This window comes from Myxine glutinosa, chromosome 11, assembly GCF_964187855.1.
Source record: "Myxine glutinosa chromosome 11, kmMyxGlut1.1, whole genome shotgun sequence".
Lineage (NCBI taxonomy): Eukaryota > Metazoa > Chordata > Myxini > Myxiniformes > Myxinidae > Myxine > Myxine glutinosa.
Genome location: NC_136271.1, coordinates 21,759,445 through 21,779,002, shown reverse-complemented (window position 1 = coordinate 21,779,002; position 19,558 = coordinate 21,759,445). Strand labels below are relative to the sequence as shown.

Sequence of the window (19,558 nt, the reverse complement as noted above, 5' to 3'; positions counted from 1 at the left end):
GTTCGCTCTTTCACGAGCCTCGATATTGTATACAAAAAAAAAAAAATAAAAAAAAAAATAAAAATAAAATAAAATAAAAAAAAATAAAATAAAAGCTAAGTCATTGGATCAATCATTGCTTCTGATGTCAAATATTCCCTGTTTTCAAACAGTCTGATCTCTGACCATCAGTTATAGATTCCGTACCATCCAATAAATTCTGGATAGGCTTCTGCTCCTCGCTCAGCATCTTGGTTAAACTCCCAAAATCCAGGCTGACTCATATTCCTTGTTTCTCATCTATGGACACAACTTCCAGAGGCTGTTTTGTCTCACTCTTCCCTCTCGGACTTCAACCAAGCAGTACACCATCTCTTATCCACAATTCTGACCCATGATCTTTATAACCTGTATTAGGCAAAGTCGATGCTTGAATGAGAAGCATGATATATTACTGCCCATCTTTGACAAAATTAAGAAAGTAGGTTACAAAAACATGTTTGGCGACTTGCTTCCTTTTGTTATTTAAAATCATTCATGTGCTGGTAGTTGCTTCGTTTTTTTTTAGTTTTTTTTTTTATATGCAAGATCGAGGCCGTGAAAGAGCGAACATTAATCACACAGAAAGACAAACCGACACATAAAACATATAACATCGGGAGCGGTAGACAAGATGGGGAGAGAGGGGGAGAGAGGGGGAAGGACACAAACACAACATTTGAGAGCAGAGACCGAGAGACATGGAGACATCGAGAGATCTGTGAGAGGGAGAGGGCTTTGGGGTGGGGGGGGGCATAGGAAGAGGGGGGAATGGGACGGGGGGGGGGGACCTGAAATGCTGAAATGGCAGTGGCAGTTAAGGCTGAAATCAGACCGATGTTAGAAAAATATGTGTGCCAGTGGAAGCCACTTGCTTCCATGATGCGATTGGGCTGCTTAACTCATTTTTCTCCGGTAAATCACTTGCTTCCTTTTGTCAAAGTTGGGCAGTATAGTTCAGGCCATGTAACTGCCCTTGTCATGTTTCCATGTTTTATCCGTCGTTATATATTTTCCATATTTTTGTGCAAAAAAAAAAGTAATACTAAAACAAATAAATCACCGAGCAACCCATGGTAAATCCAAGCAAATGAGAGAACAGCAATGACTTTAATGAAAATATTAATGAATTGGCTGGAAGGCAAAGCTGTGCCATGGGTGCAATGCCACCTGTAGGTCAGGGCAGGGATTTCTAATTAGTTCATGTTGCTGGCGATAATTCGTCTGACTCTTCATAAAGGACATCGTGGGATCTTTAACGTCCACCAACTAATGCCGGAAGAGGGAACGCCCGTTTAACATCCATTCGAGAGATGGCACACACATGAATCACCTGCCTGTGAAACACCAGGATGACAGTTTATAGCTGGGTCTGGATTCAAGCCCAGGCTAGATGGTTTATAGGTGAGTGTGCGCACCTGTAGGCCATGCTGTCAGCCTAACAGGATATATATAAATACAGAGCAAAAATAAATCTTTTTGAATTTCCTAATTTCTTTTATATACTTAAAGGTAACTGATATTAAATTGACTTTCACAGAAATTTGTTTTTTTTTATTTTTTGTATACAGAGTCGAGGCTCGTGAAAGAGCTAACATTTATCAAACAAACAAATCAAACAAACAAATCAAACAAACAAGCAAACAAAGTATATAAAAAGGGGAGCAGTCGACAAGATGGGGAGAGAAGGAGAGGAAGCACACAAACACAACATTTGAGAGCAGGGACATCGGGAGATGTGTGGGAGGGAGAGGGCCTGGGGGGAGGCAGGATAGGCATAAAACGCAAGGACACCAAGGACTTCCAGGAAAGAAGTCGGCACCTCAAAAAAGTGGATTTGAGGTGAAATTAGCGGGGGTAGAAAAGATCAAGGCTTTGGATTGGGGAAGATAAGAGATGGTGGTGAACAGCCGTTTTAAAGACCTGGAGGGAGGAGTGGGATTGAAGAGAGTGAGGGAGTTTGTTCCAGAGGCGGAAGAAAAGAGGAATGAAGGAGTGAAGGTGAGCAGAGATTCTTGACTTTGGCAGTTTAACCATAAGACGGTTGCAGGCAGATCTTGTGCGACCTGTAGGAATATTTGGGGGACAGAGTCCAGAGAGAGCTGGGGGAGCAAAGCCGGAGAGGAGTCGGTAGAAGACGGAAAGACCACCAACCTGCCTGCGGTGAGTAAGTGAAAGGCCCTCGGAGATAGCTTCATTGCGGCAGATTCCAATGATTCTGAACGCTTTGGTTTCAACAGCGTGAAGACGAGTTAGGTGTGAGGCAGGAGCACCAGCCCAGAGGGGAGAGCAGTACTCCATTGAGCTGCGGATGAAAGCCTTGTATGTGGTGAGGAGCTCAGGTGTGCCAAGGAAGGACTTTGCACGACGGAGGATGCCCAGTCGGCGACTGGCTTTGGAGGCCAGCTTGGAAATGTGGTTTTCCCAGGAAAGATCATGGCAGATAGTGAGACCCAAAAGCTTGAGTGACAGAACTTCTTGGAGAGGATTATTCAGAAAGTAGATGGGAGGGTTGTCCATTCGGTCTTTTCGGAGAGACATCGTAAGAGTGTGAGATTTGTCAGGATTGAAAGACATGTTCCACTTGTTTGCCCAGTCTGTGATTTTGTCCAGGTCTGCAGAGAGTGAGGAGGCTGCTGATTGCCGATCTGAGGGATGAAGAAAGGAGCGGCAGAGAGTGGAGTCATCAGCAAAGAGATAGAGAGGATTTTCACGAGAGTCAGAGAGATCATTGATGAAGACCAGAAAAAGCACAGGGCCCAGAACACTGCCTTGAGGAACTCCAGCCTGAACAGGAAGAGGAGATGAGAGAAACCCATTCAGGGCCACACGTTGACTACGACTAGAGAGGAAGTCCGCCAGAGTAAGTTATGCACCGACTGACTGCACTACTGCACTGACTTATGGGGAAGAGCACCACAAAAGTGAAAATAACCAAAATTTTTAAACAGTACACTAACACTACTAAACACACACACACACACACACACACACACACACACACACACACACACACACACACACACACACACACACACACACACACACACACACACACACACACACACACACACACACACACACACACCTCTTCAATCTGTTTCAAAAATAAAAAATATTCAAATTGAAAAATGGCAATTTTATTGAGCAGTTGAATTGAGATAAAGTTCTTCCTGAAAAGTCACATTGTGGAGTGCTCAAAACCAATAGTAAAGTGTCTTGAACCAAATTCCTTGATAAGCAGTTGAAACAGAAGCCATGAAAACTACTTCAGATATTTAGACAAATGGTGAATTAACCTGTGTGAAATGGATGGTGAAGATGGCGTGAGAACGGCTGCTGGAATCATGAACATAAGTAGCGGCTGTAGTTCTGCAAAACAGGAGCCAAACATGTTATAATCAGAATTTGACAAAACAAAATACTGCTCACATCATTGTAAAGAAGAAGAATACACGTGTAAAGGGAAAATACAAGTGGGAAGGGAAAGGGAAAGAATAAGTGAAAATCAAGTATCCGATTTATTGTGGTATTGACAAATCAAATTGATATCTTCAGAATTTAGGTCACAGTACACTGTAGAATGCCATAAGAAAGTTTTTCTTTTCAGAATTTTTTTAAAGTGGAACAACAAGAACCAAAATGTGGTATTAAACAAAGGGGAAATACCCCTGATGCTCTCCTGGTAGAATAAACAGTATACTGCACTGACTAAAGGTATTTTAAACCAATTTCAATGGTTGCTAGAAGACAGGGCAGCATGTGGAATCATGCTAACATAATCATAAGAGTTCAAACAAACAAACAAAAAAATACCTATTTTTGAGGGAATCCCCCTCGAAACAATTAGACCCCCCTCATTACAATTAGACCAGAGGCCTCCCCTCCCCCTCCCACAACCCCATATACCTCAGGCCCCAGTTTTTCTAATGCCTTTAACAAACATTGGCACATCATGGGTGATTAAGGGTGTGGTGAAGTTTCATCGAAATTGCGTGTGTAGTTTCAGCGAAGAAAGCAAATATCTATTTTGGGGGGGTCAAACCTGGACCCACTTTGACCCCCATAGACACCCTCAGACTTCGATTTTCACTGTGCCATGAACAATCTTCAGTACATCACAGGTGATGAAGGTTGTGGTCAAGTTTCATCAAAGTATTGTGTGTAGTTTCAGAGGAAAAATCAAATTCCTCTTTTGGGGGGTCAAACCTGGATCGACTTTGATCCCTGGTAAACCCCCTTAGACACCATTTTTTTTTATGTCAGGAACAAACTATAGTCACAACACAACAAATATCATTGTGCCAAATTTGGTCGCAATCACATCAGCGGTTTCGGAGAAGAAGTTTCAAGTGTTTACGCACGGACGGACTGACAGAGGGACGACACGCCATCGCATAAGCTCCCCAGAACTCCGTTCCAGGTGAGCTAAAAATATAAAATGTTAGGCTAGAACATTAGTGGACAGTCAGTGTAAGTGCATTGCCAAATTGACACTGGTTTAACGTGAGAATCTCACAAAATCAAACGAAAACCGAAAATCCGATATTATTGGAATTTTTCACATCATAATCTGAAACGAAAAAGATCACTTCATAATCTTAAATGAAAACTCTACCTTGGTGAATTTCCCAGCAATTTTATGGACACAGCCATGTCCAACGATGAAACGTCACATGTTAAACGGAATGTCTCCCATCCAAATTATGCCCATACTCCATTGCGTATTGCCCAGCGATGAGCCAATTAGACCAGAGGTCTCCCAATGAGATGACTGACACTTGTAGCAATAAAAGTCTTGGGGTTGTAGCCATACACCTAAGTCTCATCACCTGTAATGATGCTGAGCTTCATAATTTCCTGCACAATCGATGAGGTATTGAGACACTGAGGCGATGGTCCTTCTGTTCCAGAGTGAGCACCCATGGGACGAACTTCGCCAAGTCCCACCTCATTCCAAAATCTTGAGTCATAATCGTTTGGCATGTGACATAGGAGACGCCAAGTTATTCCGCCACTTAACAAATCGTCAATCATCTGTTATCACGAATCGTGTCACGAACATGAGCAACTGATTCCTCAGTGTGCAAGAGTGGTGGGTGGCCAGAGCGTGAATAATCAGACGGAAGTTTGGCCACTTTTAAACCGAAGAAATTAGTCAAATGTTTTCGAACAGCTGAGACTTGCATCCCTAAATGCAGTTTTTAACATCTCATAGGTTTCCACAGCTGTATTACTGAGTTTTACATGAGATATGATTCACATACATTGCTCCTTCAAGTCAGACATTTTACAATGCAACAGAAAAATAACCATGTCTGCACAAAAAACTCAAGACTGACAAGATGGTGGCTTCCTGCCAGAGGTTTTATGTGAACAAGTGTTTCCCACAATGCCACTTCTTTACTATCTCGATAGCCTACCGTGAAACACCGACATTCGCGGATTCGACTTTCGCAAACCCCGTTCATAAAATGTGACCTGTTTCTACATTAGCGGCCCTATGCCTCGCATATTTACGGGCTTTCACCATCCCGAACATTGTTGGTATTTTCTGTTTAAGGAAAAAGCCCCGCTTAGAGAGACGATCGCAAACCCTCACACACAGGGTGAGCGGGGGCAGGGGGGGGGGGGGGATGGGAGGGGAGGGGAGAAGATTATAGATGGGTTCTGACATGGGTTGCACAATTCTTTTATCATATATTGTTTCATCAGGAACCACGAGTATTTATTTTAATTATATATCTGTTGGTTAGTTTTAAGTCTTATGATTTCTTTAGTCAGCACACAATTAAAGTGTAATATAAGGTGCAAATCTTGCGCCGATCAGGTTCATGTTACGGTAAGTAAAAATGATCTTTTATTTTGGATCTAAAATGAAATGAAATTCTAACACATGGACTGTGATGTCAGGACATTTAACATTATGCAATTTAAACTCAACGTCTATATTTGCAAAACAACACAGGATACTGTATCTTCTCGCTTAAACACTCCAGCAGTTAAAATGGCAACTATTTCCGGGATCAAACGCGCTTTCGGGACCACGCAAGATTGAAGCAAAACAAACGGTTCGTTTTCGATAAAATAAGATGACACTCGCAGCAAGTGAGCTAACCTTTTGGAAATGTTTACAATATTTCTATTTTTATGTGTAAGCATTTTAATGAAATTGTAATTATGTGCATTCGTGTTATTTAACTTTTCAAATTTTCCCTTATGAATCACGAAACTCCAGGAACCCATCCCTCATTTTCCCATTGAAGCAATGTCCCACCATTCGCGGAATTGTCCAGGAACGTATCTCCCGCAAATGTCACTGTACTTAATTACTTACTGTACCGCCAGGGTCTTACTGTACTTAATTTCCCAACAATAAATTTTGTGCCAAAACCCCTTGATCAGATCTCATATGCTCCAACCAAAAGTAAAGAGAGGTATGACTCATCACTGCAATTGACTGAACTAAGGAATATTGGGTCCCAGGACTTCATTGTGATAGGCAGTGGGGCATTTTAATTGCACTCTAAATCCTGTGTTAGATCGCAAGTGCAGAACCTCTCCTTGAGTCAGCTAAGCCCTTAACAGCGGCTGTTCGGAGATTTTTCTTTAATGACTGATGGAGGGTTCAGCAACCTAAAGAGTGTGGTTTTTCATGGTGAAAAGTCAAGAATATTGTCCCGTGAGCAAAGTTAGATCGGTTATATGTGAATAGGCAGATGATGGAGGTTTTGAGAACAAATATTGTTCCTTCAGGTTTCTCAGATCACAGCCAAGTTCTCCTGGATTTTAGACCGACTCTTTTTTAGAATGATTTTAGACTGACAGAGGGGAAGGAGGGGGAGGGGAAGGGGGAGGTTCTAATTGCAAATTAAATACAGATATCTTGAGTAATACTTAGTTTCAAAAAGCCTTTCCCATGGTGTGACAGGAACTCACTCGTTCGCAGGAGAGATAGTTTTGTAAATCTGAAAACTTAGTGGGACGATGCAAAGACACAAATTGTGGTGTTCTGCCAGCAATTTCAAATGTTTATTTCAAAGCAAGGAAGAATAGAGACAAAGCAAGGAAGAAAAGCAAAGTTTTGGAAAGAGATTACGAATCTACAGGGAAACTTAGCAACAAGTCCAGATGTGCAGAAGCAAAAGCTATTGGTGGAGAAAGTCACTTCTGAAAGATATTGCAAATTATAAGGCCATGGGTGCTTTCAATAGACTTAGCATGGATTGAATCTACAAATTAAATGCACCCACTAATAATTTTTAGGTCATCCAATCTCGATTCTCGAAGAAATTAACTTATAAAATAGGTTGTGATGTCCGGATGTCTGTCCGTCCAGTCGTCCATCCGTTAACTTCTTGCTATTTTTGCTATTATTCTCTTATCATCTGGCTGATTGTTCTGCAACTTGACACGTGAATACAAGACAGTAGCTTACACAATCACTTAGGCTTCCATTTTTCGATTTCGGATTATGGGGCCCCCCAGGTGGGGTTACCCTCTGAAACTCCAGATCCCTAGTTATCCCTTATTTACCAATCAATTGCTCTGAAAACCGACAAGTCATTCTACTCAATGGTCTGCAGGATCGCTCGATCTTAGATTTTTCGATTTTGTATTTTTCGAATTCGGATCATGGGGGCTCCCAGGAAGGAGGGTTCTTCAGAAAGCCAGAGGCTGACAATGTCTCACAAAGCCAGATAAAGGGGGTTATCTCTGATCATTTCACTAAATTATTCTCCAATGAGGATGTGCAAAATAATGCAGTGGAATCTTTTGCAGGCAAGAGGCGATTATGAAGTGAAGCTTGGAACTGGCTTGATGCTGGTTGAACTTGAACAATCACTCATGTCTGGCTACTGGAACAGCACCACCTCTTGATGGCCTACTAGTACAGTTTTGCACGACCTTCCGGACCCTTTGCTTGAGGAAGCTGAAGAAGGTGGTAAACTTCCACTCAGCTGCCATAGAGCAGTGGGGATGCTCTTTCTGAAGAAAGGAGTTCCACATCTCATCAGGAGTTGGTGGCCAATTTAACTTCTAACAGTGGATTACAAGATTTTTGCTAAAGCTTTGGTACGACAATTATAACCTTGTTTGGAATATTTTTATACATTGTGACAAATGTTTTTGTGTTGAGGGCCATCAGATTCACGACAATATTTTTCTTGAGGGATGTAAAAAATAATGAGTAAATGTGTTTAAGGTTTTGTTGTTTTTTTTTGTATACTGAATCGAGGCTCGTGAAAGAGCTAACATTTACTTCACAAACAAATCAACCAGACAAACAAAATACCCAAAAAGAGGGAGCGGAAGACAAGATGGGGAGAGAAGGGGAAGCACACAAACACAACATCCGAGAGCAGGGAGATATGTGGAAGGGAGAGGGCCCGGGGGGAGGAGGCATGGGAAGGGGGGGGGGGGGGGGGGGGGAGAAGCATAAAGCACAAGGACACCAAGGACTTCCTGGACAGAAGTTGGTATTTCAAAAAAGTGGAATTGGGGTGAAATTAGCGGGGGTAGAAAAGATCAAGGTTTTGGATGGGGGAAGATAAGAGATGGTGGTGAACAGCTGTTTTAAAGACTTGGAGGGTGGAGTGGGATTGAAGAGAGCGAGGGAGTTTGTTCCAGAGGCGGGAGAAAAGAGGAATGAAGGAGTGAAGGTGAGCAGAGAGTTTTGATTTTGGCAGTTTAACCATAAGAGGGTTGCAGGCATATCTTGTGCGACCTGTAGGAATATTTGCGGGACAGAGCCCAGAGAGAGCTGGGGGGGCAAGGCCAGAGAGGAGTCGGTAGAAGACGGAAAGACCACCAACCTGCCTGCGGTGAGTGAGTGAGAGGCCCTTGGAGTTAGCTTCATCGCGGGAGATTCCAATGATTCTGAATGCTTTGGTTTCAACAGCGTGAAGGCGAGCTAGGTGTGAGGCAGGAGCACCAGCCCAGAGGGGAGAGCAGTATTCCATTGAGCTGCGGATGAAAGCCTTGTATGTGGTGAGGAGCTCAGGTGTGCCAAGGAAGGACTTCGCACGACGGAGGATGCCCAGGGCTTTGGAGGCCAGATTTGAAATGTGGTTTTCCCAGGAAAGATCATGGCAGATAGTGAGACCCAAAAGCTTGAGTGACAGAACTTCTTGGAGAGGATTATTCAGAAAGTGGATGGGAGGGTTGTCCAGTCGGTCTTTTCGGAGAGACATCATAAGAGTGTGAGATTTGTCAGGATTGAAAGACATGTTCCACTTGTTTGCCCAGTCTGTGATTTTGTCAAGGTCTGCAGAGAGTGAGGAGGCTGCAGACTGCCGATCTGAGGGATGAAGAATGGAGCGACAGAGAGTAGAGTCGTCAGCAAAGAGATAGAGAGGATTTTCAAGAGTCAGAGAGATCATTGATGAAGACCAGAAAAAGCACAGGGCCCAGAACACTGCCTTGGGGAACTCCAGCCTGAACAGGAAGAGGAGATGAGAGAAACCCATTCAGGGCCACACGTTGACTACGACCAGAGAGGAAGTCCGCCAGCCATGCGTGGAGATTTCCATGGATACCAAAAGAGGAGAGTTTGGTGAGCAGAGCAGGGTGCCAGACCGTATCGAAGGCACGTGATATGTCAAGGGAGACTGCTCTAATTTCCTGTTTGGCATTGAGGACCTCCATTCATTGTTGAGAAAGCAGAAGCAGCATGTCCAGAGTGGAGTGTCCAGGTCTGAAACCAAATTGATGATCAGAGATCAAGCCATTGGAGAAGAGGAAAGATTTCATATCTGAAGCAATGATGGATTCCATGACTTTGCTGATAATTGGGAGAAGGCTGATTGGTCTGTAGTTGCTGGGATCTGTTTTTGCACCTTTTTTGTGCAAAGCGGTGATGTTGGCAGATTTCCAAGCAGATGGAAGATGACCTTGAGCAAAAGAGAAGGTGAAGAGGACAGAGAGAGGGAGTGAAAGAGCGGATGAACAGGATTTTAGGACCCGTGGGCTGATGCCGTCAGGTCCAGCTGCAGAATCAGAGTCGAGGGTTGACAGAAACTTTTCCACCTTGTCAGGAGGAAAGGACACAGAGTCCAGGAGCAGCTGGGTACAACTGGGTATGGTGGGTACAGAGAGGGATGGGTTTGGGACACAAGATTTAGAGGCAAACACAGAGTTGAGGCATTCAGCTTTTTCACGTGCGGAGTCAGCCGTGTGGCCATTTGAGGTGAGGGAGGGGATGGAGGGGGAACAAACACCAGAAACAGATTTGACCAGACGCCACCAGGATTTGGAAGAGGGAGACAGATAAGAGAGTTCGGTCCTGAGAACGGAGAGATAATGTTTCGTGGCTCTCCTGAGGGTGGACACACACTTGTTTCGGGCTTTGTGAAAGGAAATGAGATTTCCTTCCGTTGGATTTGCTTTCCAGGAGACGAAAGCAAGTTGTTTCTGGGCAATAGCCTCACCACAAGATTCCGTGTACCATGGACGGGAGGAAGGGTATGACAACTGAAGACGAGATGGGATAAATCTGTGCATGAAAGAGAGCAATTTACTTTGGAAGAATTCCCAGGATGAGTTGATGTCAGAGGCAGTAGAGATGGGAGACCAGTCCAGATGATTGATGGCTGCTTGAAGACCGTGCCAGTTGGCCTGAGTGAAATGCCAGACTCGTCGACGCTGAGAAGGCTCTCTGAGAATGGTCAGAGAGATGTCCACTTTAACAAGCACATGATCAGAAGAGCCGATTGGAGCAGAAGAAGAGCAGCAGACATTTTCAGGGAAGTTAGTCATAACCAAGTCCAGAAGAGAAGATGCTCCGTTGACTGAGATCCGGGTTGGGAAATTGACAGATTGTGTCAGTCCCAGTGAGTCACAGAAGTCCTTTGCTGAAGAGCCATGGCTGGTGAGAGAGGTACCCACCCCCAGCCAATTGGCATGGTGACAGTTGAAATCACCACATATGAGGAAGAGAGAGTTGGGATGGGTAGATAGAAGTTGGTCCATATTATCAGACAGCGAGATGTAGATGGAGTCATCACTGTTTGGTGGACAGTACAACACACATATGAACAAAAGGTGGGAGCGAAGGAGAAGCCGAAGCCAAAGGTATTCCTGGGGGTGAGGTGGAGAGAGGGCAGTGCAGGGCGAGTGAGGAAGAGAGTTTTTTATAAAGATAGCAACCCCACCTCCAGGACGAGGCTCAGGTCTATCATACCGGAGGAGGGAGTAACCTAGGAAAAAAAAAAAAAAAAAAACACCTTTAGAGGCCATTTTTCCCCGCAAAGCGGGGGTTGGCCTTTTTCGGGGACCATGGTTGTTGTTGTTTTTCGGTCCCCTTTTTGAAGCAATGTTTTACGGCCGGATGCCCTTCCTGACGCCAACCCTTTTTGCCGCCTTTAACGACAAGCAGGGAATGCATCAAGCAGGGAATGCATCAAGCAGGGAAAGCAGGAAAGATACCAGGAAAATGCTTTTGGCAGCGTGCATCACTTGTTTTGGAAAAAAATTGGTTTATGAGGTGGGTTTGTTTCCACACATTAACCTGTAGTATAAGCAAATATATATTCAATATTAAAAGTTAATCATGAACTGATCTCACCTGCAAAGGTTGGCAGGGGTATTTGTCAGGACTGCCTCGGTCTGGTATTCTATACACCTTTTGTATTGAACCCTTATTGATACTTCATAGAAAAACTTGTCGGCTTGAAAGTGTCGGCAGAACAAATAGTCAAATTATCGGCTCATGCTAATGACATGTGTGTCTTGGTTAAAGATTCCAAAGATGCTGAGTCGGTTGAAGATAGTTTGGAGCTTTGTAATAAAGTTACAACAGCTGTTGTCAATTGGGGGAAAAGTCAGGCCTTGTGGATGAGCCAAGCCCAGGCCAAGGATCCTTGGCTTCCCTTCCATTTCAGCTCGTGTGGAGTTTTGAAGGAATTAAATATGAGAGTATTCCTTGGAAACGAAACTTTTAAAAGGAACAACGGGAAGTGTATGGTGGATGCCCTTGAACAAAGACTGGTGAAGTGGTGGGGCTTGCTCATTCAACTTTCATTTAGAGGGTGTGTGCTGGTGCTTAACAATCTGGTAGTTTCCATGCTGTCGCATTGTTTCAAGACTGTGCACCCCCCCCCCCCAACCCCCCCAAAGAGTTTGGTGAAAAGCATGCAGAAGATTATCATCGACTTATTTTGGAGTGGCAGGCACTCACTGGGTTCGTCCTGGAGTGCTGAGTCTTCCCTTGGAGAAAGGAGGCCAAGACCGAGCTGACTTGATCAGCAAGATTATGGCTTTTCACCCAGTTGTGATTAAACGCCTGATATATGGACCTTCCTGCCTGACTTGGAGGAATCTGACCAACTCTCTTTTAAGTCGAGCTGGTGACCTGGGCTACTTGGCGGAGGTTTTCTTGATGGATTTACAACACCTGGACCTCGCACAACGACCGCCCATTTACTCAAGCATGCTAAATGCCTGGCAAGCTTTTACAGTTAGCCGCTAGAACACTTCATACTCAAAAACAATGTTCTTCAATGAAACCCTCTTGTACAATTCCCTATTTAAAGTATTCCCAAAGATCATGGGGTATTGTGTGTAGATCATTGAAAAAATAAAAACTCAATTTAATCAATTTTAAATTCAGGATGTAACAATGAAATGTGAAAACGTCAAGGGGTGTGAATACTTTCTGAAGGCACTGTAGCAGTGGAATGTGTATCCACAAGTGGAGTTATTGAGAATGCCTACCTGTTAGCAATGCCTTGTTCAATAAGCTCAGCAATGTGACTGTATGTGGGTACAGCATGCCTGGACAGGCCTGTGGAACACAAGTAATGTCAAAAAAAAGAAAGGGGAAAAAAAGAACAGAATTCAAGCCACAGTCTGGAATAGCACGTAAAGTTCTCCACAGTGCAGCGCTGTTTTTTTTTCGTTTTTTTTGTATACTGAATCGAGGCTCGTGAAAGAGCTGACATTTACTTCACAAACAAATCAACCAGACAAACAAAATATATAAAAAGAGGGAGCAGAAGACAAGAGAAGGGGAAGCACACAAACACTTGAGAGCACACAACATTTAAGAGCAGGGAGATGTGTGGGAGGGAGAGGGCTTGGGGGGAGGAGGCGTGGGAAGGGGGGGGGGAGGGGTGGGAGAAGTATAAAACACAAGGACACCAAGGACTTCCAGGACAGAAGTTGGTATTTCAAAAAAGTGGAATTGGGGTGAAATTAGCGGGGATAGAAAAGATCAAAGTTTTGGATGGGGGAAGATAAGAGATGGTGGTGAACAGCTGTTTTAAAGACCTGGAGGGTGGAGTGGGATTGAAGAGAGTGAGGGAGTTTGTTCCAGAGGTGGGAGAAAAGAGGATTGAAGGTGAGCAGAGAGTCTTGATTTTGGCAGTTTAACCATAAGAGGGTTGCAGGCAGATCTTGTGCGACCTGTAGGAATATTTGCAGGACAGAGCCCAGAGAGAGCTGGGGGGGCAAGGCCAGAGAGGAGTCGGTAGAAGACGGAAAGACCACCAACCTGCCTGCGGTGAGTGAGTGAGAGGCCCTTGGAGTTAGCTTCATCGCGGGAGATTCCAATGATTCTGAATGCTTTGGTTTCAACAGCATGAAGCCGAGCTAGGTGTGAGGCAGGAGCCCCAGCCCAGAGGGGAGAGCAGTATTCCATTGAGCTGCGGATGAAAGCCTTGTATGTGGTGAGGAGCTCAGGTGTGCCAAGGAAGGACTTCGCACGACGGAGGATGCCCAGTCGGCGACTGGCTTTGGAGTCCAGATTTGAAATGTGGTTTTCCCAGGAAAGATCATGGCAGATAGTGAGACCCAAAAGCTTGAGTGACAGAACTTCTTCGAGAGGATTATTCAGAAAGTGGATGGGAGGGTTGTCCAGTCGGTCTTTTCGGAGAGACATCGTAAGAGTGTGAGATTTGTCAGGATTGAAAGACATGTTCCACTTGTTTGCCCAGTCTGTGATTTTGTCCAGGTCTGCAGAGAGTGAGGAGGCTGTACACTGCCGATCTGAGGGATGAAGAATGGAGCGACAGAGAGTAGAGTCATCAGCAAAGAGATAGAGAGGATTTTCAAGAAAGTCAGAGAGATCATTGATGAAGACCAGAAAAAGCACAGGGCCCAGAATTCATTAATTCATTCATTTCATTAATCAGTTAATGATATTGTTTAGGATTAAAGGACAACAAAATTCGTTTGAGATTTGAATATGAAAATGAAGAAATGAAAGGTAAAAAACATTAACATAGGTTGATCAAATATCAACTCCAGTGCACAATACCCGAGTCTGTTAAATAAATGGGTTCACCAACATCCACTTATTCTTCCGTATGCAGCCCAAAGCTGCTGGGATGTATCATTGGCTGGGAGGTGTGGCTGTGCCGCTGATGCAATGCAAGATGCAATGTTCTGATGTTCGATGATGCAATGAATGATTGTTCAAAGGGCAGGAATTTGTAATTTAGCCAGGGTGCCGGCGACAGCTCACCTACTCTTCACGAAGGACACTGTGGGATCTTTAATGCTGGCAGATGGAACACCAGTTTAACGTCAATCCAAGGGATGGTACACACATTAACAAATCACCCTTGCCTGGGAATCACCGGGATGACAGTATATAGCTCGATTGGGATTAGATCCCAGGCTAGGCATCCTGTCAGCCCTCACATCCTCCTTCAATGTAATTTTCACAAGGTGGAACACGTTCATCTATAACCCTGCCATTTGGACCAATAAGTCCCTCACCTTGCACGTAAGGGCCCTTCTTGGGATGTTCACGCACTCGCAAAGCAGATGTTCTCTTCTGCACTCTGCCTGCAAGGAGGTCTTGTACCTGTTCATTATAAATTTCCAGGAAACTGAGACAAAAAAGATGCCCCTGATAAGTCAAAATAAAACATGCTTACTCATTATACAACAACGCAGCAGGCATTCTAAGGCCATTTTCCCTGCAAGAGCGGGGGTTAGCCTTGCGGTCGCCATGACAATCTTCTCCATTTTGCCCTATTTTCTGCATCTCCCCTTGTGAACCCCCTTGCCTGCATTTCTTCTTCGACCATCTTTAGCCAAGTCTGACTTTGATTTTAGCCAAGTCAATGCTTACTCATTATATAGAAAAGAAACCAATAAACTTTACCAATAAAGCACCGAATAACCAATCAACGGTTCATTGACGACCAATTCACTTGACGGACCTGGACTTGGCTTTTTAAAATATATAGATTTTGTTTACAAAGTCGAGGATCATGGAGTAGCGAGAACACAGAACCGATCACGCCATAACAGAACAAAATAAATAGTAGAAAGATGTGGGAAACACACAAACAGCAGGGATGAGGGCCAAAATATAGGGAAACTTGATCAAATAAGAGATGTGGGGAAGATGTGGAGGACACAACGGGTGGACTAGATGGATACAGTAACAAACTCTCTGGAAAGAAAAACTGTCAATTTGGAAAGAGGGGGCATGCGGAGGGTTAATGGGTGGGATCCTGGATCAGAGACAAAATCTCTGCAGACCTGGACGAAATCACAAACTGGTCAAACAAGTGAAACATGTCTTTCAATCCTGACAAATGTCATACTGTCACTATGTCTCTCCAAAAAGCCCATCTGAAAAACCCTCCCATCTACTTTCTCAACAATCCTCTGAAAGAAGTTCTGTCATTCAAGCTTTTGGGCCTCACTATCAGCCATGATCATGCCAAGCTGGCCTCCAAAGCCAGTCGCCGACTGGGCATCCTCCGTCGTGCGAAGTCCTTCATTGGCACCTCTGAGCTCCTCACCACATACAAAGCTTTCATCCACAGCTTGATGGAATACTGTTCTCCCCTCAGGGCTGGTGCTCCTGCCTCACACCTAGCTCAGCTTCACGCTGTTGAAACCAAAACTTTCAGGATCATTGGAATCTCCAGCGATGAAGCTGACTGTGAGGGCCTTTCACTCACTCGCCGCAGGCAGGTAGGTGGTCTTTCTGTCTTCTACCGACTCCTCTCCGGCCTTGCTCCCCCTGCTCTGTCTGTGCTGTGTCCCCCAAATATTCCTGCAGGATGCACAATAAATGCCAGCAAACATCTTCTGGTGAAACTGCCAAAATCAAGGCTCTCTTCTCACCTTCACTCTTTTATTCCTCTTTTTCCCTGCCTCTGGAACAAACTTCCACACTCTCTTCAATCCCACTCCTCCCCTCCAGGTCTTCAAAACAGCTGTTCATCACCATCTCTTATCTTCCCCCATCCAAAACCTTGACCTTTTCTACCCCCGTTAATACACCCCAAATCCACCTCTTTCAATCTCTACCACCAAATCTCCGACTTCATTTCTGAAATTCCTAGTCATGTCAATTTGTTGCTCTCTCTCTTGCAATTTGTTTTATACCGTGTATCCTCCCCTCCACCCCCCCCCCCAACCCCCTCCCACCAGCTCTCTCCCTTCCACAGATCTCCAGATGTCTCTGTTCTCTACTGCTGTGCTTGTGTGCTTCCCTCTCTCTCCCCATCTTGTCTCCCCCTCCCTTTATTGTTTTATGTGTCCGTTTATGTTTTTTGTGTTTTATGTGCTAATGTGTGTTTAATGTGCTAGCTCTTACATGAGCCTCGATCTTGTATACAAAAAAAACAAAAAACATTTGGTGCAGGGCCAGAACGGAGGCAGTGAAAGACAGACACCACTGACCTGTCTGCGATGCGAAAGTGATAGGCCCATATATTGAACTTCTTTGTGGGAGATTACAATGGTATTGAAGGCATCAAGCTAAGCAAGATGTGGGGAAGGGGCCTTAGCCCTGGGGTAGAGCAGTACTCCATCAAGCTGCGGATGAAGCCTTTGTAGGTTGATCAGAGTTCAGGTGTGCGAAGGAAGAACTTTGTACAACGGGGGATGCCCATTCGGTGACTGGCTTTCGAGGTCAACTTTTAAATGTGGTTGGTCCAAGACAGGTCATGGCTGATAGTGAGACCCAGGAGGGGGGTTTGGGGTACTTGCCAAATGGTCCTTTCAGAGAGTGTGAGATTTGCCCGGATTGAAATATTTGTCATTGTCAGGGCTTGCACAAAAACCAATATAAAATGGAAACCATATACAAGATGTATGCAACACAAACACATATTCATGCCTACTTCAAAAGTTTAAACATCTATGTTATTTTGAAAACAAATTCTGAAAAACACAAGTGACTTACGTATGTGTTTTGTATTCATTTTATTGCTGCATATATGATATTAATGGGAAAACATGACCATTGTCTGTGTTGTATGATTCATCATCCTTTCTGTGTTACAGTCATCCACAAGAATAGACTTCACACACAAAAAAATGGTCAAAATTATTTCATAAATGATAATGCAAACTGAATTGGCTCAATAAATGCATGAGACGTTTATGTAAGGGTATATCGCCAGAATGCTTGTGTACAAGTACATATATACCTTTGGTGCAAACATAAAGAACTGAAAAATCATCAGATTACCGATCTCATCAGGTTTAGGACATAGCTCAGGACATACAGAATCACAGATTCAAAATAGGTCATACAAATATTTTGTATACCAAAGCAATGTGAGAAAAAAGAAAGAAAAAGAAAATCGAGCAAGGAAGTGAAAGCAGAATATAAGGAAAATTAGCCAGCAGTGGGGGTGAGTTTAAAAATAAGAAAAGGAAAGGAAAGGAGATAGGATTTAGAAAATAGGAGAGTGAGAAGCATGAAAACTACAGAGAGAGGGTGGCCTCAAAATCTTGCCATTTTGCATACATGTTAAAATAGATGATGCAAGAGTTTCCACTAATGGTGTACATCTCATCATTACTCTGTGCCTGATATGGAACATCTGCATTGAATGCTAATGAACAGGCCTCAAACAGAACTGCTTCATGAACAAAACACAATTGTACATGATAACTGTGAAACATGGTCCAAACAGCAAATTAACTTCATATGGCAAAGCACAAATCATGATATTTGCATTGTTTGAAAGATCTCCGCTGAAGGCGACAAAAAAATTCATCCGAAGCTGGATTTTCTTATTGTTGCCATTCAAATAGCAAAGATGGAAGTGAGTTTTAAAAGGTAGTTCAAAATTAAATTAAAATGAAATTATTCACCTAATTTCCACTTTATAAGATGTAGACGGTTTGCATTCTCTTTTGATTCTTGAAAAAATTCCCTGAGAAAAAAAAACACAAATTATCGCAATCATACTTCAAAATAAGATATTCTACACGAATGGTGTAATAAAACTCAATAATAACCAAAACAAAAGCAATGGTATGTTTGTGCAAATACCTCACAAATACGAGGTATGAGTCCAAGTGAATCCTGGAAAATGAAGAAAAATAGTGAAATATATTTACAACATTTACAATCTATTTACTAAAAAAATCAAATAAAACTTTGCGACCAACTTTAACTGTAACTCTGACAGTGTTCGGAGAGAACATCGATAAATCTCTTCAAGCAACGGCAAAATGCAGGTCATTTGCAAGACTTTTACAAGGAATTTTATGTGGGAGTCAAAATAAATGACAGTCGATGCTTTTGTAAAAGGCCCATAATGCAATTCCAACATGGTCAGTGAGGAGCACAATCATGTTATTTAGGATTTTTTTAATTTTATTTTATTTTATTTTTTGTATACAGAGTCGAGGCTCATGAAAGTTAACATTTATCAAACAAACAAATCAAACAAACAAGCAAGCAAAGTATATAAAAAGGGGAGCGGTCGACAAGATGGGGAGAGAAGGGGAGAAAGCACACAAACACAACATTTGAGAGCAGGGACATCGGGAGATGTGTGGGAGGGAGAGGGCCTGGGGGGGGGGGGGGGGGCAGGATAGGTATAAAACGCAAGGACACCAAGGACTTCCAGGAAAGAAGTCAGCACCTCAAAAAGTGGATTTGGGGTGAAATTAGCGGAGGTAGAAAAGATCAAGGTTTTGGATGGGGGAAGATAAGAGATGGTGGTGAACAGCCGTTTTAAAGACCTGGAGGGAGGAGTGGGATTGAAGAGAGTGAGGGAGTTTGTTCCAGAGGTGGGAGAAAAGAGGAATGAAGGAGTGAAGGTGAGCAGAGAGTCTTGATTTTGGCAGTTTAACCATAAGAGGGTTAATGCATAATGGCCAAATGGCATAATAATGGCATTATGCATAATGGCATAATGGCCAAATGGATAAAATTAATCCATTGAGCCTAGAATATTACTAATTCCAATTGGATGCAGAATCTTACAAACATAATTGATCAATAAAATGCTGATAATTTGCCATTTTACAAGGGAATAAACGATATAATATTTGTGAAATTGCTATGGTGCAAGCCAGGAAATGGTAAACAACATTCAAAAGTTGAAGACAAGGTTTAAGAAGTACAACATTTAACACCCAATGGCCAGGGGGATGACAATATGGTGATATGATGACAATATGATGACAGGATGGCCTAGGCCCTCGAGGTAGGCACACTTGCCAGTGAGCTGTCTAGCCTGGGTTGGAATCTCGACCCGGCCATACACCGTCATCCTGGTGTTTCACAGGCAGGGTGATTCATCAATGCATGTGCCGTCCCCCAAAA

At 43.5% G+C, this 19,558-nt stretch overlaps 1 protein-coding gene across 3 annotated transcripts in view; it reads right to left on the bottom strand.

Moving 5' to 3' along the window:
- LOC137436480 (uncharacterized) overlaps positions 1-19,558 on the bottom strand; it is a 110,032-nt gene that overhangs the window by 61,530 nt on the left and 28,944 nt on the right. For all 3 annotated transcript variants that reach the window (XM_078786453.1, XM_078786451.1, XM_078786452.1), the window contains exons 5-9: positions 18,275-18,307; positions 18,094-18,155; positions 14,740-14,852; positions 12,733-12,802; positions 3,318-3,390 (exon numbers count right to left, since the gene is read on the bottom strand). In XM_078786453.1, the coding sequence (XP_078642579.1) occupies positions 3,318-3,390; positions 12,733-12,802; positions 14,740-14,852; positions 18,094-18,155; positions 18,275-18,307 (351 nt within the window). The remainder of the gene's footprint in view (positions 1-3,317; positions 3,391-12,732; positions 12,803-14,739; positions 14,853-18,093; positions 18,156-18,274; positions 18,308-19,558) is intronic.